Source organism: Tiliqua scincoides, chromosome 8, assembly GCF_035046505.1.
Source record: "Tiliqua scincoides isolate rTilSci1 chromosome 8, rTilSci1.hap2, whole genome shotgun sequence".
NCBI classification, from domain to species: domain Eukaryota; kingdom Metazoa; phylum Chordata; class Lepidosauria; order Squamata; family Scincidae; genus Tiliqua; species Tiliqua scincoides.
Window position 1 is genome coordinate 6,536,115 of NC_089828.1, and position 21,003 is coordinate 6,557,117.

The 21,003-nt window shown below is 43.4% G+C and overlaps 2 protein-coding genes across 3 annotated transcripts in view; both read left to right on the forward strand.

Annotated features, from left to right (window-relative positions):
* Positions 1–8,193, forward strand: part of CLPX (caseinolytic mitochondrial matrix peptidase chaperone subunit X) — a 29,688-nt gene extending 21,495 nt beyond the window's left edge. For both annotated transcript variants that reach the window (XM_066635402.1, XM_066635403.1), the window contains 7 exons: positions 212–376; positions 663–751; positions 1,692–1,856; positions 3,107–3,406; positions 4,422–4,514; positions 5,011–5,117; positions 6,304–8,193. In XM_066635402.1, the coding sequence (XP_066491499.1) occupies positions 212–376; positions 663–751; positions 1,692–1,856; positions 3,107–3,406; positions 4,422–4,514; positions 5,011–5,117; positions 6,304–6,394 (1,010 nt within the window). In that variant the 3' untranslated portion in view covers positions 6,395–8,193. The remainder of the gene's footprint in view (positions 1–211; positions 377–662; positions 752–1,691; positions 1,857–3,106; positions 3,407–4,421; positions 4,515–5,010; positions 5,118–6,303) is intronic.
* A 2,789-nt stretch (positions 8,194–10,982) lies between these two features.
* Positions 10,983–17,579, forward strand: PDCD7 (programmed cell death 7). The gene is made up of 5 exons (XM_066635316.1): positions 10,983–11,531; positions 12,298–12,436; positions 12,908–13,144; positions 14,562–14,649; positions 15,653–17,579. The coding sequence occupies exons 1-5, from the start codon at positions 10,983–10,985 to the stop codon at positions 15,768–15,770; spliced, it is 1,131 nt and encodes a 376-aa protein (XP_066491413.1). The 3' UTR covers positions 15,771–17,579.
* Positions 17,580–21,003: the final 3,424 nt, after the last annotated feature.

Below are 21,003 nucleotides of genomic sequence, written 5' to 3' on the forward strand. Positions count from 1 at the left end.
TTAAATGCCTCTTTTAATAGACCTTGCATTCACTAGTATAGGAAATTCTTGTGAATTAAAAGCTGTTGACATCCAAGTGACCTGAAACAAAGCAAAGTGGTGGTAATGTCACTTTCTGGAGAAAAATTTTTAAATTAAATTTTAAAAAAAAATTTTTGTGAATAGTTAACATTCTGTTAATTTTAAACACGGTATTTTGTTTTAAACCTAGGTAAAACCCTGCTGGCCCAGACTCTAGCAAAATGCCTTGACGTCCCTTTTGCAATCTGTGATTGTACCACTTTGACTCAAGCAGGCTATGTGGGTGAAGATATTGAGTCTGTCATTGCAAAACTGCTGCAGGATGCAAACTACAGTGTAGACAAAGCTCAACAAGGTAAAGTTCTGTTTCCCCTCCCTCCTACAAAATGCAGCAACCAAACCTCATTTGTCACCCAGGCTGTTACAATCTAAGTGTTCATGCCTGTAGATAGCGTACTTTTCAATTGTTTCTTGGTAATGTTAGGGCTGTTCCTTTCAGATGCGGATTATGTAATAGGCAGCATTTCATAATACTGTCACAGGAAGTTTTTCTTTTTAAAAGGATTTCATTTACTGTGTGCAGATCGTATTGTGAAAGAGAAATACAAATGATCCCCACACCATTTGCCTCTGATTTACAGGCATTGTTTTCCTGGATGAAGTGGATAAGATTGGCAGTGTGCCAGGCATTCATCAGTTACGGGATGTGGGAGGAGAAGGCGTTCAGCAGGTGAGTGTTGGAAATGATCACACTCTAGCGACTGTCTTGCTTGGCTCTTTCAGATTGGAACCGACACTACTATACCACAGATGGGGGCTGCCCAGTTCATATATTCGTATATAAATATATTCTGATATTTTCTTCTAACTGAAAACCACAAAACATGTGGCCATTTTGTTGGTGCTGCCACATTTTTTACCTCAACAGTCCCGACAGAGGAGGCTGCCTTGTACCGAACCACACCACTGGACCACAGTTCCATTTTGACTGTAGCTCTCTGGTGCTTTAGAGAGAGATCTTTCCCAGTCCTGCCTCAGGCCATTGCCAGGGATTGAATCGGGGACCTTCTGCATGCAGAGCAGGGTCTCTGCTAATAAGCTACAGCCCTTCCCCCTCTTATACACACTTCCTCTCTTCTCGGCAGCCCCACAGCACCTGCTACTGTGTGCTTCTGTTCCTCTTAATGCCAACAGATTTTTCCCTCCCACTACAGCAATTTTACTTTCCAGTAGTCCCTGCATTACTCCTGCCTCTACAGATGTCAGCCGGTGCACCATTCCTCCTGTCCAAGCCTGCTGCACCCCCAGAGATCCCTTGCTTTAGCACCTCTGCAGTGGTAATGGTGCTGCTGCTTTATCTCCTTAACTTCCAAGTTGCTAACATGCCTCTGTAATATAATAGTATGCTATAGGCTCCTTCTTACTCTTCATCTGATCATATTTTTGACTCCATGTGGCAGTTGGTCAAGCCTGTTAAACCTGATATTTATCAGCTCTATCTGTTAATTTCAGTGAACTTGCAGCCACTTCGGATTGCGGGCTTACTTCACATAATTGCGCAGTAGTTGCCTAGTTGCGTAGTGTAGAGCATGCACAGGCTAAGCAGGGGTGTGCAGGTTATGCCATCTCATAAGTGTGAAACTGTTGCTCACTCTTTCATTTCTACTTAGGGCTTGTTAAAGCTATTGGAAGGCACAATCGTGAATGTTCCAGAAAAGAATTCCCGTAAGTTGCGTGGTGAGACTGTGCAAGTTGACACAACCAACATCCTCTTCGTAGCTTCTGGTGCTTTTAATGGTCTTGACAGAATCATCAGCAGGAGAAAAAATGAAAAGGTAGGAAGACAGAGTTAAATTGCACACTTTAGCTGCATAAGATACACGTTTTGTATTGACAACTGCTCTAGAAAGTTACAGGACTGTTATGCTGTGAAAGGTCCATTTTCTTTGCATCTAGAGAATCTTTGCAAAATTTACTCTCTTTTATCAACATGCTTTTTAAAAAAGATCTTTGAGTAACAGTGGACCATTTGGAAACGGAGAGGTTTAAGAACCACATGGAATGCATAAAAAGCAGTTGTTAAATGCAGAACAGGTATGCAAAAAGTAGATATTTGGGTAACTTACAGTAGGCAAACAAGGGTTTCTAATTTTCAATAGTTGCAGCAATAGTTTCAACTAAAAGATTTATTGTTTCTCTGATATGGCTGCTGAAATGAAGAGGGGGAGATCATGATTGGATTTTTAATGTGGAAGGCCTATGAGCTCTGAGCTTGTTCTCAGAGGTACCTTGTGCCTTAATTCCAACTGCATATCGGCTTCTCAAGCCGCCATTTTGTATCAGGCTCCTGGCAGTCACTGAAGGAGGCCACATTTTGACTTCCTCTTCTTTTAGTTTGTCCTCATGTTGATTACACCTTATTGGGAAAGCTGTACCTTATAGCAGTACAACAATTCTGTCATTCCCTGAAGGGTTAAAAAACACCATGCCATGTGGGTACTGCGACTAGTGTTTTGGCTGAATATGGGAAACCTGGGTCTCAATCCCACTGTGAAGCACATGGGCAAGCTACAGTCAACCTAAATTACTTCACAGGATTGTTGAGAGCCTAAAATGCCACACACAGCCCCTTGGAAAGAGAGCTGGCTAAATGTGTAAGCAATAATACATACGGAATGGCGTTTATGTTAATCAGTTACAGCTGTTCAGGAATTTCATTGTATATTGCTGTATCTGTCATTACATGCAGTGCACCATCATATATAAAGCAAAAATGTCAATTAGCTTTTATTAGTGACTTACCTACCATTTAGTAGACATTGTACATATATTTTTAAAACTGACACAGGACCTGCTTGCAGGTTTACAGTCTTAATAGGGGAAGCGGGAAAGGAAGGTGGAGGGAAGAGGAAAACAAACCGGTGCTGGTACCAAAACTTTTGAGCAGCACGATGATCAGGTGGAATGTCCTCTGCAGGAAGCAGTTCTGAGAGGAGGAACCAAAGAGTGTGTGGTCTCACTTTTCCCTCTCCTGCAGCCAGGAGGAATGGTTCTCCCTTTTCACTGCAGAATGTGTCTTTTTCAGTATCTCGGCTTTGGAACTCCATCTAACCTGGGGAAAGGCAGAAGAGCTGCTGCTGCGGCTGACCTGGCTAACCTCGGGGGAGAGTCCAGTACACAGCAAGACATGGAAGAGAAAGACCGTCTGCTCCGGCATGTGGAAGCACGAGATCTCATTGAATTTGGCATGATTCCCGAGTTCGTAGGACGCTTGCCAGTGGTGGTCCCCCTGCACAGCCTCGACGAGAGAACCCTTGTACGGATTCTTACTGAGCCCCGGAATGCTGTGATTCCTCAGTACCAAGCGCTCTTCAGCATGGACAAGGTTTGACTCTTCATTTGCTGCTTGATGCTGTTGTCTTCTTTCAGCATTAGTGTCCAAGGGAGCAGGAACTCCCCTGTCTGCTGAAATTTCAACCCATTTCAGCCTAGCCCAGAAGTTTACACATTTGATCCCTGTTGTGTATATGCAACATTGGGCAGAAATGGCTTAAAATAGCAAGTTGATTTTTGAGTAGCAGTCGTGTTTTCTGTTAAATTTTATGACTGTTAGTATTGTTAGCCTTGGGTACCCTCCAGGAAGAAAGGCAGATTACAAATCCAATAAATAAATAATAAATAAATAAAAATATGTGTATCCAGTCCCTCTTTATTGTAGAGAATCCTAAGGCAGCTAGCAAATATAAAATATCACAATTCATTTCTAAAATATCAGCAAAGCAAACATCAACAGAACACGATTCAGAAGCAGCAGCTTCGAATTTCTTCTCAAGTGTAGCACAGAGAACACTGGCAACGGGAAGTTGAGAGGCAAACCCAAGGACAAAGTAGCATGACAGGAAAGACCCGTTGCCTTGTTGCTCTCAACCTCACTTCAGCAGTTGGGGTTGCCCTATGAGCAGGGCCTCTGCAGAAGGAGAACTTAAAGATCAGGCAGGTTTTTGAGGGAAGAGGCTGTCTTTCAGGTACCCTAGTCCCAAACTTTGAAGGGGCCACACCACCCGTTAGAATTCTGCCAAAAAAGTAATCTGGAGTCAGTGTGGTGTCCAAGAAGCACTGTGGCTGCTATACTTTGCAGTAATGGTAATTTCTGAAAAATCTTCAAAGGCAGCCCCATGGAAAAGCACCTTGCCATAATCCAATCTCAGGACTCATTTGAGCACGTTGATATCTTAAACATGCATATGACAGTTACCTGACTCAAGAACAAAAGAATAAACAAGTTAGAATTTAAGCAAAAATCAGTCTTTCATATTTGCCAAATGTAATGCAACTTACCATGGGGAAACAAATACTGAAAGGTGGAACATCTAACATACTTGTAATGTTATGTTTTCCAGTGTGAATTAAACGTTAGTGAGGATGCCCTGAAGGCTATAGCCAGGCTGGCTCTGGATCGCAAGACTGGTGCTAGGGGCCTTCGCTCTATCATGGTAAGCATACACCGTACCTATCTTCACTGCTGTTAATTGCCTCAGGTGACCATTTTACCATCAGTTTTGCACATAAAACATACCATTCTCAGTAGTGGAAAAAAGTGTAATCCTAAATGTTATGTTGCATCCTCGAATCGTGACTTAAACTCAAGAATTTCCAGACAACTGTTTCTGGTGATCCTTATACTTTTCTTAAAACCCTCCCTGCAGTTAGAAAGCTCAAATCAGAGGAAATTTCTAGTTTCCTGTACTATTTTCCTATGTAACCATCTGCCTTGCCTCAGAAGGCAGGGACAAAGTTCTTAACAGCTGGGTTTGTTTGTGTGGGAGGAGGCAGTCCTTCAGATTCCCAACTGTGAAGAGCTTTATGTCCTGTTTAGGGACAGGAGTTCTCCTAGTATACTGTTGATTGCTAGGAGAGTCTTGGAACAGGAATTGTACAAACTTTGATGAACAAAATCTTAATTACTGTTTCTTTTCCCCTTGTCCTTAGGAAAAGTTATTGCTGGAACCAATGTTTGAAGTACCCAATTCTGACATTGTGTGTGTGGAGATTGACAAAGATGTTGTGGAAGGGAAAAAGGACCCGGGATACATCAGGTAACACTGAACTTCTGACACTAGGCTGGATTGATTGCTGAGGTAGACAAGACACTTGCCCCAGTTGAGACCTTTCAGAGACAATTGTTTTAGATTGCTTTTAATGTTTCGTATATGTGGATGATTCATGCTGTCATTCACAGCAAGTGGGCGCTAACTGTTTAATGCAGATTCTTTGTTTAGTGGCTACTAGTAAATATGCTCTTTTCTGTATTTCAAAATGTAAGTTAAACATGTGATATAACATACCCTGTCATGCAAAATGTGTGTGGGTGTTTAACATGTTGCATCCTACTTATGCTATTTATACTCATTAGTACAATCCAACAGGACCACCTCCTGTGTAAAATATGTAAGCAAGTAGAAGAAGCACAAAAGTGCATTTGCTTCAGCTGCAACTGCCACTTCCCAGTTTCTTTGACAGGTTGCTTATTTTTTTAGGGGTGTTTGATATTTATGTTTCTGCCACAGGATGTGGCAGTGCAAAGACTGGGCTTGTACATTTCCAAAGAACTTCAGTGGCCCACTGGAAGAAGCAGAACTAAACTCGACTAAAGCTATTTTTGTACCTTCAACTCCAATAATAGAAAGAGCCTTTCTAATTTGTAGCTGGAAGTGACCCTAAGAAATCATCCAGTCAATCCTTTAGGAACTGAGCCCATCTCAGATGTTAGCTGCTGGGATAAAGACTATGAAAAATGTATATTTATTTAGTATATTTATACCCTGCTTTTAGCAAAGATTATAATCGCCTCCAAAGCAGCATACAATTAAAATGTACACAAAGATACCATAACATTAGGAAATGTTAGTATATAGGGACATGGAACGATCTCTTCTCTCCCCTGGCAGTTGGCATCGTAATCCAGGTTCTGGTCTCTTCCCTGCAGCTGGGTGGAGCAGAAGGTGCTACAGGTGGACTCTGGGAACTAATTGTAAAGAGACCAGTTGACAGAAGCAGCCCTTCTGTTAATCTCCTAGCCCCTCGCAATTGGCAAACTCAGTTATGTGAACCAGGAACTGTAAAACAGAGTGAATCCATGGGGCCCCTGCATTTGGTCTTGAACAGCAGCTCACCTTGCCAAGTAGCCGACTGCTCTTGCTTCAGAAGCAACATTCATGTTTCTGCTATTCTGAGCTTCCTTCGTTTCTGAAAATATTTGACCCTTCCTGCTTTTAATTTTAGGGCTCCCACTAAAGATTCTTCGGAAGAAGAATATGACTCAGGAGTAGAAGAAGAAAGCTGGGCTCGCCAAGCAGATGCTGCAAACAATTAAATACTGTGAGAATGTTCCACAGAAAATGCACTCAATTATTTTTTCCGGTTTTTGAGACCGCACCTGGCTTTGCAGCCTGTTGATAACCTTGGATCGCTCCTGAATATAGTACATGGTCAGAAAACTTTTGACAACGCTAATGGAAATCGGATCATGTAGTTTGTGTAACATCACACTGATTTATTCAGCGGACTCTTGGACTTCAATGGTATAGTGTTCAGAAATGAACTGTATATTTTTGTTTGGTTATTAAAAACGCTTTTAGGGGGGTGAGTTAAAAGGGGTGTGTATGTTATGTGAACATCTCCCCCTGCAAAATGTGTCCCCTCCCTCTTTGGTTATGAGGGGGCTTTGGGGAAGTTTTTTTTTTCCAACTGAGGCAATAGAGAAAGCCCCCCCTGTCATAAGCAGCCTGCAGTCTTGTTCATCATCACTACCCATCTTTTTGCATTTAAGGAGCAGATCAGCAGCTCTCACTTTTTGGTTCAGGATGGCTCTGTCTTCCTGGTAACAGTGATGTAGTCATTGAGCCAGAATTGGCTTTATGATGTCATTGAGGGTAAATGAAAGTTCAAAGTGAGAGCAAAGAACTAGCTTTGTTTGCCTCATTACAAGGCCCAACTTGATTGGTTGTGAGACATCACTGTAACTAAGATGAATGGAGTTACTTCTCAGGCAAAAAAAAAAAAAAATAGTGTCTGGACTGAGAATAAGAATGAACCAGTGTGCAAAGGTAAGATTTTAGGGGTCTTTGGAGAAACCTTTGACCCCCCCCTTAAAGTTTTTTTTTTTTTGTGCTGAAAACGTTTTCGAGCTAATACTTTGCTCAGCCCTAGCTTCTCTTCTCCCACACCCATTCCAGAATGCAATGCAAATGTTGCCAATAGTTGAGACATTTTTGAATCACAGTTCTCTGCAGACTGGGGAGAAAATGGCATATATAAAAACAAGCATCAGCTGTTGTGAATATATCTCCCTCCTTCAGTTTAAAGATAATTCATTTCAGAAGTCAGTGTTAAATATCTCTTCAGGTTTAAGTGCAGTGGGGTGCTGGAGCAACTTTGTTACATTTATAATGAAAACTCCTCTTTTAAAAACTGGATTTCAAAGACAATTAAAAAATATACAGTACTCTCTGGTCCTCAGACTTTGAGAGTCATTCTTTTCAAGCCAACGGGAGTGCTCTAAAGAAAACAAGTTGTGAATTGAGACTATCTTTTAGAGCATCTTATGACACTTTACTAAATATAAAGCAATGAGTTAAATTGGATATAATGCCAAAGGTTCCATTAATATTTACTTACCTTTAATTAAATATCATATGTAGGTTTTGAAAAAAGTTGGATATTATGAGAACAGAGAAACCAGGAACTTGCTACACCTTTTGAAGGAATAAAGGTTTACAGGAAGAAATAGGACCATAGAATATTTAAAATTCTATGCCAATATTTTAATATAGTACATTTTACTGAACGTACTGGAACCATCATGCATCAATTCTTTGGTGGCAGATATTTTTTTCCCAGCCTACCTTCTTATAACATTAAGAGAAGTAAGAAAGTAACACATAATTGTATAATATTTTTCATGCAATCATTAGACACTGTTTGCACAAAATTTTTATTTAAGTTATAACCTTTAGAGGCTAGTCATGCATCTTGTTAATTTTAAATATTTTCAGCAAAAAAAGATCACCTTGTTTTACAGTTAACTTGATCCTTTAGTAAAGATCCATTTGTAAAAACACAAAAGGATTTGTGTTTTTGATTCATTTCTGAAATTAAAATCTGTACCAACCAGTTGAATGTCTTCATATTGAGATGTGTCCACAAGTTTTCGCGATTAAGGTTCCTACTAAAAACATTGATTTGTGAGTTATTTTAAAAGAGTGAAATGCCCTCCAAATGATTGTGCATAACTGTGTGGGTTGTTGCTGTTCTTAATACAGTGGTGCCTCGCATAGTGAAATTAATCCGTTCCGCGAGTCCTTTCGTTATGCGAGTTTTTCGTTTTGCGAAGCGCGTTTTCCCATAGGAATGCATTGAAATTTAATTAATGCGTTCCTATGGGCAAGAAAAGTCAGAACAAAGTCAAATTTGGTTTACAAAGTATTTATTAAGTGCTCTTTAAAGGCATACATACTGTACAGAGGATTTAAAAAATGGTGGAGGATGCTGAGTGGGGAGCTTGAAGGCTGTAATCCTGTGCACACTTTCCTGGGAGTAAGCACAATGGGACTTACTTCTGAGGAGACACGCACAGGATTGTGCTCTAAGCTGGGGAGGACACAGCAGCTGCATTCAATTGCTTGCTTTTGCCGTGATCATGGGGGGAAACCTAAAGGAAATGGGGCAGTGAGAGGGTGAATGAGCGATGGGGGGATGCTGAGTGGGGAGTTTGAAGGCTGTAATCCTGTGCACACTTTCCTGGGAGCAAGCTGACATGAAGATCCTCCCCTTACTAGGGTGGATGGGATCATAAAGTGACATGAAGATCCGCCCCTTACTAGGGTGGACGGGATCATAAAGGGACATGAAGATCCCCCCCTTAAGACAAACCAGGACAATTAAAAAAAAATTCGTTATGCAAAGCATAAGTCATAAAAATTCGTTATGCGAGGTACCACTGTATATCCATCTTGATTTTGTACCCTTTCTGGCCTTTTATAGGCTTAGATGGAATGGGTTGTCAGGCAATGTAGATATGGTATGTCTGAAATGAGACTGGGTATTGGTGTAAGGCTGGTGCCATCACAAAGACCCTGACAGCTTTCCAAAGCGAAGATGTTTCCATTATGGCAGTGGTTTTCAAACTCTCATGGAGAGTTTGAGCCACTGTAAGTGCTTGTGGGAGCAGGGGGGAGGCAGCAGGGGCGGGTGGAAGGCAGCGGCACGATCCCCAGGATTGTGCGGCTCAGGGGGCTGCAGGGGCTTGGGTGCACTTACCCAAGCCTCCTGGAGCCTCCCCAGAGTGCGGGGAGCCGGGTGCGAACTTTTGGCAGGGCTCCCTGCAGCAGTGAATGTAAAAGGAGCGATCACGACCTTGATGGTCAGGGTGGTTTGGCCTTGGAACAGACTGCTGAGGGAGCTGGTGGATTCTCCCTCTCTGGAGACATTCAAGCAGAGGCTCAACAGGCACCTGCTGCAGATACTATAGGAGGATTTTCTGCTACAGACGGGACAAATTAGATGACATAGCAGGTCCCTTCCAACTCTGTGAGTCTATGAAAATTTTTTATTTGTCTTTCATATTGTGATGCCAAAAGGAGCTCAGCCAACATATTTCCAAGAACCACATATTATATGTGAAAGAGCCACCATTTGGCCACCTTGATATATGCTGGTGGCCCTTTGATGTATACTCCTGATCTATCACCCTGATATATACTGTACTCAGCAGTGTTTCTCAAACTGTGAGTTGGGGCCCACAAGGTGGATCACGAGTCAATTTCAGGTGGGTCCCCATTCATTTTAATATTTTATTTTTATTAGACTTAATGGTATGTGATTGCATTTGGGGAAATGTTACAGACCTGTACTGAACAAGTTGCTATGTATATTATTTTAACAACTATAGTAAATGGGACTTACTCCTGGGTAAGTGTGGGTAGGATTGCAGCCTAGGATTGTTAAACGTTTTTCTGCTTGATGATGTCACTTCTGGTTATGACTTCACTTCCAGTGGGTCCTGACAGATTCTTATTCTAAAAAGTGGGTCCTGGTGCTAAATATGTGAGAACCACTGCTGTACCACTGGTGGAAGTGTCCTGGAAAAAGAGGGCGTCTGGTCACCCTGTACATTCGGTACTCCTGAAGCATCGCCCTTGTGCAGTGGTACTCAAACCGTTTAGCACTGGGACCCACTTTTTTAAATGACAGATCCGTTGGGACCCACCAGAAGTGATGTCATCATCATGGAAGTGCTGTCATGGCCAGAAGTGACACCAAGCAGGAAATTTTTTTAAACACTGCATGAAAACAGAATCAATTAAGTAAGTTTAAATTAAACTAAATATTAAATTAAAATAAGTTTAATTAAAGTTTACAATAAGTATAAGTTTAAAAATATATTTAAAATAAAGAACCTCCAACCCCCCCCAAGCAGTTGCTTAACGCAAGAGTCAGCCCCACTGACTATCACTGTTAAAAGCATATACATGGAGCACAATTGTAACCAGGTCTACTCAGAAGTAAGTCCTGTTTTGTTCAGTGGGGCTTGCTCTCAGGAAACTGCTTAGGACTGCAGCCATAGTCTGTTTCCCCAAATACAGTCACACGCACTGATAGCATCAACTCCAGCAGATGAACAATTAAATGCACATTGAAATGAATGGGGATCCACCTGAAAGGGGCTTGCGACCCACACTTTGAGAAACACTTTCCTGGGTGCAGTGCAGTGTGCGGGGGCTGGACCTTGACGAACCAGCGCAGCGTCAGTCCGCCTGCGGTTGTTCCTCCCGGGTGGCGCTGCACTGAAAGGGTGGGCTGCCTGCGGTGACTCCTCCAGCCTGTGGGTGGTGCTGCTGCACAGACACGCCCCCTTCGAAGCCGGAAGGCGCCGGAAGTGGTACCTGACAGGAGCCGGCGCCATGTCCCAACCGCCGTTTCGCTTCGCGGCGGCGCTGCCGCCCTGCGGCTTCCCGCCTCCCCCGGGCCCCTTCCGAGGGGGGCCGCTGCCCCCGCCGCCCTTCCCGCCGCCTTGGCCCGGGGCCGCGGCGCCGCGGCAGGAGCCCGAGCAGTGGCTGAGCCGCCTCCTGGCGCGCCGCCCGCCCGCCGCCGAGCCGCTCCCGCGCCGCCCCTCGCCGAGCCCCGGCCTGGCCGGACGCGTGGCGGCCGAGGCGCTGCGCCTGGTGGCCCCGCTGGCCGGGCGGTGCGCAGCTTGGCGGCGCGGCGAAGCCGGTGGCGAGGAGGAGGCTGGGGCCCTGCTGGCGGCGCTGCGCGCGCTCGTGCAACCCCTGCGGGGGGAGGCGCCCGGCCGCGGCCTGGCCCGGGCCGGCAGGAGCCGCCGGAAGCGGCTGCGGAGGAGGGAGGAGGCCCGCGCGGCCCGCGAGGAGGAGGAGGCCCGCCGGGCGGAGCGCCAGGCCCGCATCGACCGCTGGAGGGCCCGGCGCGCCCAGGAGGTGGAGGAGAAGCGCCGGGTAGGCTGCCTGGACGCGGTGGCGTAGCTGGAGGGGGCGGTGCACCCGGCCTAACGGGGGGCCTCAGCGGGGCGGGCAAGCGGCCGCTCCCTTCGGAGCCATTCCCGGCGGGGGGAGCAAAGCGGAGCCGTACGGCTGGGAATGGCTCCGAAGGGAGGGGCTGCTTGTACGCCACCGCCTGAACACCCATCTGCACTGGGCACCTGCAGCTGTGACACGGCCTGCGCCTGCAACAGAGTGGGGTGGGATAGGCCTGAGATGCAGGGAGGACTGTACCGCTTCCTGCTGAGAGGTGGCCTGCATCCACAGCACAATGGGATGGGCTAGACTGAGATGCAGGGAGGACTGCACCACTTCATGCTTCAGCTGAGAGCTGCCCTTTTTAAATGATATACCACAGCAGTGTTTCTCCACCACCAGTGGTACTTGAGGGGGTGTTTGGTGGTATGCACAGGACTTCTCGATCCCTGCCACCTGCCCTCCTGGCACAGGATCCCTGGATACTTGCTGCCCAGCAGCAAGACCAGGGACACAACACAACAAATAGTAGCAGGAAGCTCCAAAGCATGCTTTTCTGCTCTCAAAAAAGCCCTCCCATCCAACCTGAGCCTCTTAGGATGAGAGTTGTGGAACCGCTGTATTCAGTAACACTAGATGCTAACTGGTGGGGGGACTGTTGCCCTTGCACCCTACTTGCAAACCTCTGGGCAGCCATGATTGGGCACCGCTGGACGTAATGAACTTTAGTCATATCTCTTTGTTTTAGGAACAGGAACTTAAAGCTGCTGCAGACAGCGTATTGTCTGAAGTAAGGAAGAAGCAAGCAGACACAAAGCGAATGGCAGAAATCCTGCGAGGCTTAGAAAAGCTCAGGAAACTAAGAAAGGAAGCAGCAGGGAGGAAAGGTAAATTGTTTGGCTTTTGAGTTACTCAGAATTGTGAATTATTTTTCTGTACATACTGAAGCATAAATGGAAAACCATGAATGTCTGAGTGTCTATCCAACTTTCCAGCATTGAGGTAAGGGAACAAATTTTCCCTTATAGTGGGAAGACTTCTATGACTGCTTCCGCCCCCAACGGCATCATGCACCCCATTGGCCTGGCTACATCAGTACTGGAAAGTTGGATAGGATTGGGCCCTGATTTGTCTTGCTCACCTCTTCACTCTTACCACTAAAATGTGGGTTAACAATGAGTGGCATTGATCCTAGAAAGCTGACACTTGGAAAAAACATGGAATCTTGGCCCCAAAGTGGTGTGCATTTGTAGGGCACTGGGGCTATGACTTCTTTGAAGGTATGTTTTGTTTTGTTTGTTGAGCATTTGCATTCTGAATACCCAGAGTAACCAAAATCTGTTTTGTTTTTGGAACAGGCATTTTCCCTCCCCCCACTGCAGATGAAGCCTTTGAAAACGAAATCCAGAGCTTAAGGATCTCGATTAAAAAACGCACTGAACTCTATGAAGCCGAGGAATGGGCTCTGCGAGTTATGTTGGAAGGAGAACAGGAGGAGGAGAGAAAAAGAGAAACAGAGAAGAAACAGAAGAAGGAAAAGGAGAAACTTTTGCAGCAGAGACATGAAATGGAAGCCAAACTCTTTGGGGATCCAGGTAATTCTCAGCACATTCTTACTCTGATGTTTTTTTACGGGTTGTGGATCATGATCATGTTACATTTCAGATACGAACTATGAATCTACAGTGGTTAATACATTAAAGTATTTGTACACATATCTTGCTTTTAAATTACAAAAAAGACAATCTAAAATATAGAAGATTCCCATTTCTTCATTTATTTATTCATGATATTTATCTGTACTGACTAGCAGTAACTCTCCAGAGTCTCTTTCCCTCCTGTTCCTGGAGATGGCACTGATTGAATCTGAGACCTTCTTCATAGAAAACATTTATTCTGCACCTGAGCTACAGCCACTGTCCCTCACACTCCTTAGGTATCTCTGCTGTGCCAGTGTGCTCTAGATAGCTCACAAAACACTTCCAGTCTGCTGTCAGGATACTATATTACAATAGAGTGGTGCCTCGCATAACGAAATTAATCCGTTCCGCGAGTCCTTTCGTTATGCAAGTTTTTCGTTTTGTGAAGCGCGTTTTCCCATAGGAATGCATTGAAATTTAATTAATGCGTTCCTATGGGCAAGAAAAGTCAGAACAAAGTCAAATTTGGTTTACAAAGTGTTTATTAAGTGCTCTTTAAAGGCATACATACTGTACAGAGGATTTCAAAAACGGGGGAGGATGCTGAGTGGGGAGCTTGAAGGCTGTAATCCTGTGCACACTTTCCTGGGAGTAAGCACAATGGGACTTACTTCTGAGGAGACACGCACAGGATTGTGCTCTAAGCTGGGGAGGACACAGCAGCTGCACTCAATTGCTTGCTTTTGCCGTGATCATGGGGGGAAACCTAAAGGAAATGGGGCAGTGAGAGGGTGAGTGAGCGATGGGGGGATGCTGAGTGGGGAGTTTGAAGGCTGTAATCCTGTGCACACTTTCCTGGGAGCAAGCTGACATGAAGATCCTCCCCTTACTAGGGTGAACAGGATCATAAAGGGACATGAAGATCCGCCCCTTACTAGGGTGGACAGGATCATAAAGTGACATGAAGATCCGCCCCTTACTAGGGTGGATGGGATCATAAAGAGACATGAAGATCCGCCCCTTACTAGGGTGAACGGGATCATAAAGTGACATGAAGATCCCCCCCCTTAAGACAAACCAGGACAATTAAAAAAAAAAAATTCGTTATGCGAAGCATAAGTCATAAAAATTCGTTATGCGAGTTACCAAACTTCACACACTGCTTTCGTTCTGCGGGTTTTTCGCTGCTCGGGGCATTCGTTATGCGAGGTACCACTGTATTTGAGAATGAGCATTAGCATTTTAAGTGACTAATTACTTATAATCCCTATAATTGAAATCAGGGTAGAAGCACTGCCCTTAATTTTTGTGTCTTGTTGGCGGAGTTCTTGGTGTTGGTCTTTGTTGTTAATTATTGTCCTGTGTTTTACAGAGGAATTTCCTCTCAACCATGTCTTGGAGCCCTTCAGGAGATTTTATTTACAAGCTGAATATTCTGCACCAGCTCTCATCCAGATTCGGTAAGAGCGAGCAGCATTGTTGTAAATCTAGGTTAATGCAGTTTGTAGTATTTATATCACAGTTTTGTCAAATCCTGAAACTTGTTGGCTATGTTTGCTTAATGGCGCCATATGAATTCCCTGGGAGAAGGTCATTATTGTATTAGTGCTCTACTTTTAAAACACTGCCATTGGATCACTGTTGGTAGCACACAAACCTCTCTCTAGCCCAGACAGTGGAGTCACAAGAAGGAATAGACAGGTTTAGCACGTGCATACCCCTTGTTAAGGTAGGAAACTTGATATGTGTCCTGTTCGTGGAGCAGGGTGCATAGAAACCAGCAGAGTCTTTGAATTAGCTGTTATATATTTGAGCAAGGAGTCACACACACAGAGTAGTCAAAACCGTCCAGGTCATACACATAGAGTATAGCAGTCCAGCGTTACCTTATCCAAGTCAGTATCCACAAATCACAGTCAGTCTGTCAGTCCAAGGTTATTGGTCAAAGTCTCCGGCAGCAGTTTCACAGTTTACACCTACTGCACTGGTGGAGCCGAAGACTGAGGCTTAAGTAGTCTGAGCACCCAATCAGAGTCTGCTCAGTTAACTAGGGTGTGGCAGGCATAGGTGCTGTGTCATTCAGCTGACTCAGCTGCTTGTAACTTTCCGTGAACCAAATTGTTTGCTATGCCTCTGGCTTTACCTGAGCAGAAAGCTAACACTCCTTCTCCCATAACAACCATACACCCAATTCCATACTTCCTTTCCTATAAGTTAGTGGATGTCGTTCACTCCTACAGGGAAAAGTAGATGTTGCATTTAGAGATGTTGCAGTGGTAGGTTGTACTGAGAGAGATTTTTCAGGCAGCCACAGTGACTGAGTTTCTGCATCATATGGATTCCTCTCACAGACTTTAACATAGAACATTTATTTAATTTAAGTACCTACTACGAACAGAAGACTTCAAACATGAACTGAATGGGGTGCTCAGTATGTTGCCTAATGTTGCTTTTCTCCCAAAGGCATGAGTGGGATCAGTACTTGGTTCCAGCAGATCACCCTGAAGGAAGTTTCATCCCGCCAGGATGGGTTCTTCCAAGTCCCCCTTCCAGTGACATCTGGGCCACAGCTGTCGGGTGATGCTTCCAGAGTGCTGCGGAAGTCCAAAGGAATGGCAGCTCATGAGTGATAAAGCACATTTTGTGAATTCTTCTAGGCTTGAAACACCTCTTAAATTTCCCACCGTAAAGGCACAAGACAAGGTACCACAGCATGGAAATAACAGATGGTTCAGGAGACAGATATTGCTCCTGAGTAAATTATTTTTGGGAAACACAAAATGCTGATAGTTACAGCACCAACAGATTCTGTCACTTGTCTTTGGCTTGGAGAGATTTAATCTCTAGAGCACTGGCAGTGAATTCCTCCCATGTGTTTGCTGGTATCTTCATGCAGTTCATGCAGTATTGCTGCTTGTATTTAAAAATGGAAAGTGGCACTGCTGGTTGCAGAGTTAGCAATCCAGTGCCAGAAAGAGCGAAGTAAATTCGTCATAAGCCTATGAGACAGCAAAACCCAAATTGTTAAGAACTTGTGCCGTTAACTGTGTCTTCTACAGCCCTGTAACTTATCCAGGTGTTGTATATTATTGCATATGTTTTTAATATTCTGATAATTCATGGAAAATTAACACTAATCCAGAATCGGTATCAAAGACTGGCAGTGAACATTTTATATACCCAGTTCAGCTGTGTCTCTCTAGTAACTTTGTGTTTGTCCTTCCATTTTCAAAAATACCTCCATGGTTTCCTTGGCCTTGTATGCAGTAACTTAAGTGCATCAGCAGATGTGATTACTTGTCACCTCCTTTTAAGTTTCTCAGAATACTGGACAAAGTGGACTGAACACTGGAGCAGAGTGGAGAGCAATAAAAGCATTGGCATTTTATTAGTTCCAGTCATGTTTGTTTGTTGCTTTTCATGTGTAAAAGGAGGAATTTACATCATATTTCTGTACTCAGGAAACTTTCTGGCATCTTTGAAATCAGGAAAATTAACAAAGTGATACTAGTTGGGTATTGTCTGATTAATAGTCAAGGTTGGTTCCTCTGTAACCCTCATCGTGATTTTGCATTGCACAGTTGCATCCTCTGCTTGTGCACTTTCCTTGCACACTCTGCTCTGTGTGTTCTGCTTTCACATATTAACTGGCAAATTATAGTTTGCATAAGCCCTCCAGACCGGGATTGCAAATTGCAGGTTGATCTCAGTTTGGCTGGCTTGCACAAACTGTACTTTTCCAGTCTGGATGTCTCTGTAAACTCTGGTTTCTATGAAAAGAGGAGTAATTCACTCAAGCAGAGCATTCAAGCACAGGGCTTCCTAATGTAATGCTTGAACCATGGTTTGGCATTCTATGTGAACTCTTCCTAACTGTTCAAGAAATAAGCAACAAGTCTTAAATACCTGGTAAAATAAGTATAATAAAATAAGTAAGATAAGCACAGTTACACATTCTTTATGAATATAAGCTGAAGTATGTTGAAGGCTGTTACTTTTTGAAAAACAAGATCCTTTTTGATGTGCAGCCATGTATTATAATGACAAAATATCTACATAGTCTGGAAAGTTGAACTGTGGAAGCTATGTGCCATCTGTTGATATGAAAGTGTAAGTTGGGAGTGGCTGCCAAATTATTCTACATTCTTGTACTACCAATCTGTGCCAATGCTGTTCTTCAGTATAAATTGGTTATTATATTTATACTAAGTGCGTTGTTTCATTATATGAAATGTCTCAATCTTTACACTGTAAAGGCTTTGAAAAATATGTGGTATTTTTCACCCATATGTGGTGAAAACAGATTAATATTATTGTTTGTTTTGTGTTTTTTATTTAACACACCACTGGTAAGCTTGACTTGTTAGATCTAATAAAACTGTAAACCTGCCTGCAGTGTGACTGTTGGTGTTGACTTTTGTAAAAGGCCAGATATAGCTAAATCTCTGCTGTAAATCATAGCCTTTGCCAAACACTTGTGACCCCCCCCCTCCAATGGCAACTAGTCACACCAGAATTAGTAGTAAGTTACAAAAGTATTTCTCAGATTGCTATGAAACAGTGTAAAGGAACTATCCAGTGCCCAGAGCCAGGCTTGGGTGGATTGGTGGAGCTCTTTAAGGCACCTGGCAGTCCAGCAGCACAGTAACAGATGCAGCAAGCAAGGATCCTGACAAGGGAACAGGCCAGCCCAGGGTACCACAGCCCCAATGGAGTCGGTCAGAGGAGGAAGGTTCGACTTAGTTGTCCAAGCCAATAGGTATGCTGGCAGTTGGTGTTCTTGTGAGAAGGAGGGGCCTATTTAGCAACTAGGCAGGTTTGCTGACAATTTTACTTCCAGAGAGGAGCAAAGGAAGAACTGGGCACCTAATAACCTCCTCCCCATCTGAAGTGTGGTGTATAGCAGCCACAGAATGGAACATTTTCTTCCTCGTATGTTTTGACCCAAAATCGTATTGACCTTTTTTGGAGGTGGGGAGGTTCTAAGCCAAGGTAGAAAACTATTAGAATGGTTGAAATACTGAACTCAGTTTTTTATCTGAACAGTACAAGAATTAATTTCAAGTGTGGATAGTTGTCATTTTTGTGCATAGCAGTGGTGGTGTTTTGAATTATTTTTTTCCCTATAATCTCTTCAGGAATGGATAACTGGGAGCAGTAACTAAATTGGGAAATAATGCTTTGTGAAAGCTACCTTAAGATTTATTCCCTTCATTGCTATTGTCAAAATTATATTTTCTGTCATTTTAGCATACAGAAATGTGAGTGTATGAGAGAGCTGGAGCAGCTCTAGGGAATCAAGTCTTATACTTTGCATACTGCACATTGCTTGATTCGTAAAAATTAAACGGTGACCTCTTGACATAAGCGTTTAGGCGGCTTATTTTGTTGAAGGCTTGATACGAGCTAACCTCCTCAAGCAGCTCTCCTGATTAGCTTTAGAAATGTGAGCCAGGCATTCACCTGACTTCCAGCGTATGCATTTGGCAATCCAAGTTTGGGATAAATCATCACTGACCCTAGCAGGCAGGACGTCTCTCCCTTCTACACGACAAATAGCTGGAGAGTTCCTTTCGAAGGTAAGCATTGTCTTTTGCATGAGAGATACTGGCATGTAAGATGTGAAATGGAAAAGCCTCTATGGAACTGTAGAGAAAGAAATGAACTATGGAGTTCTAATCTTATATAAACAAATGAGAAAGGTCCATGATCCCTGCCATGAAGCACAGACCAAATCCTACCTATTTTTACCTGTGTGTAAAAATATGTCCTTTACCATCTTAGAGGTAAAAAGAAATGAAGAGCATTAAGTCTTTCAAGACTGATAATCCCTCAATTGGAGATTTAGTACATATTGTGGGTTACTTGGTGACTGCATCTATCTACTCTGCTAATGCTTATTCCAATGGTTGGTCCTGTTCTTTCTTTCTTTCTTTCTTTCTTTCTTTCTTTCTTTCTTTCTTTCTTTCTTTCTTTCTTTCTTTCTTTCTTTCTTTCTTTCTACAGTATGCATCGATAAATAGACACATATAATGTTTTTTGTGATTAGTCATGCTGAAAATCAAACTCAGGTGTCTGGTGTATTCTGCTAAAGTACAGTGTTTCCTAGTAGCAAGTATTTTATGCACACACATCACTGAGCAGGAGTCGTGTGGTTTATTTTAAAAGTAGATGCATTTCCTAGCTGTATCTAATGTTTCAATTTGTGTTTATAATTCAAGTTCTAGAACCTGAATAAGAATAACCTGAATAAAAGATGTCCCATCCCTTTCGGTTAACTGCTTCAAATCCAGCTTGGTATCAAACTGCTCAATTTTTGTAGTAATGCCTGAAATGTCCTCAGGGATTTTGCTGCCTCCTGCTGTCAAATTTAAAATTCGTCATTTGCACGTTATTAGGGATCTGCTATACACTTTTCTTCCATCAATCTTGTTTGTCAGTGCATAGAATCCTAAGTCCTAGGCATCTGGGAACAAGTTTGGCAGAGTGTTCAGTCCATAGCTTTGTTTGTTGCAGTTGCAAGTTGCTTCTGGAGTCTTAGATATCACACTATAGTTGAATTTCCTAAAGATTGCTTAAATGGGGATTGATCAGCTCAACACAGCTGGTTTTATACTGTGTGCATTTACACTTGGGTTGAGGTGGATGTGTAAGACTCAGTCTGGGCACTTACAGAGTACTGCTGTGGTTTCGTCTGTGCCTTCTCTTCCTGCTTCCTGCACAGGAGAAATTGTATCTTTCCCCTTGTGCTCTAGCCACAGTGTGTCATGGAACAGTGTGCTCACAAGGAAACAAACAGGGCATGAGATTGCCTATGTTGGGGGCCCTGAGATTGGACTGGGAACACCTAATCCTATAAGCTGGGAGCTGTGGATTTGATCAGAGTTGGCCATTCTAAAAAGAAGAGTGAAAAAGCCACAGAGAGACTTGTAACACCTAAAAAAAAACTAACCCATTTCAGCCTCAGCTTCTTTGAACTGCAGTCCACCTGGAAGATGGGGTTAAAGGGTAGAAGTGGTATGGTCAGCGACCCTAGCCTATAGTGAAAATTCACAGCCGCAATAGACCATAAGAATGGCCAGCTCTGCCTGGCCTTATTCCACCTTTTAGATCCAGAAGACTCATCTGGAAGGTGTTTTGTGTAAAATAGTAAAATAGCTTTAAAGCTGTAGAATCCACTAAACCTGCTGGTGAAGCCGCTCATGAACCACTAAACTGGACAAAGAAAGCAGGCCAGCATCCGGTATAGACAATAAGCTTACTCCTGCAAAGGCTGTGTGACAAACATGTTTTGTGCTTAGGCTGAGCTGCCTTTCATGTCTGGCAACAGATGGTCTCAGGGTTCCAAATGCCTGCATGTGGAACGCATTAGCAAGTGTACACGTGCAGCATACAGCAAAGCTGGTAAGTGTCCATCTGGCTTTCCCATTAGGAATGCAATCTTTGCGTTAGCCTTCCAGCAGTAACTCCTTCCTAGAGATTTGTAAACACAGTCTTGGTTCATGTGCATTTTGGAAGAATGGTCCATAGGAGAAACTGAAGGATGCACTGTAATGTAATGATGATTACAGACTTTTTGAAGTGTGTGTAGAATTTCAAGTAATGAATCAGTGCTCTAAGATGGACCCCAGAACCAAATCAATTCAAGCTATTGCCGGTATCAAATCTAAGCTAATTTACAAAATGAAAGCTGTAATGCTGTTTGTTAGAAATACACCAGCTTGTCCACTTTATGGGTTTATCAGGACGAAATTATCTGTCCAGCTGACAAGGAGTGTTGAGGTGGAGCTAGGACAGATGTCTTTAAATAAAGA

Coding starts and splice junctions, on each gene's coding strand:
- PDCD7 (XM_066635316.1), top strand. CDS start 10,983: ATGTCCCAACCGCCGTTTCGCTTCGCGGCGGCGCTGCCGCCCTGCGGC. Junction 12,437..12,907: donor GGAAGCAGCAGGGAGGAAAG/GTAAATTGTTTG, acceptor TTTTTGGAACAG/GCATTTTCCCTCCCCCCACT. Junction 14,650..15,652: donor CCAGCTCTCATCCAGATTCG/GTAAGAGCGAGC, acceptor TTTCTCCCAAAG/GCATGAGTGGGATCAGTACT.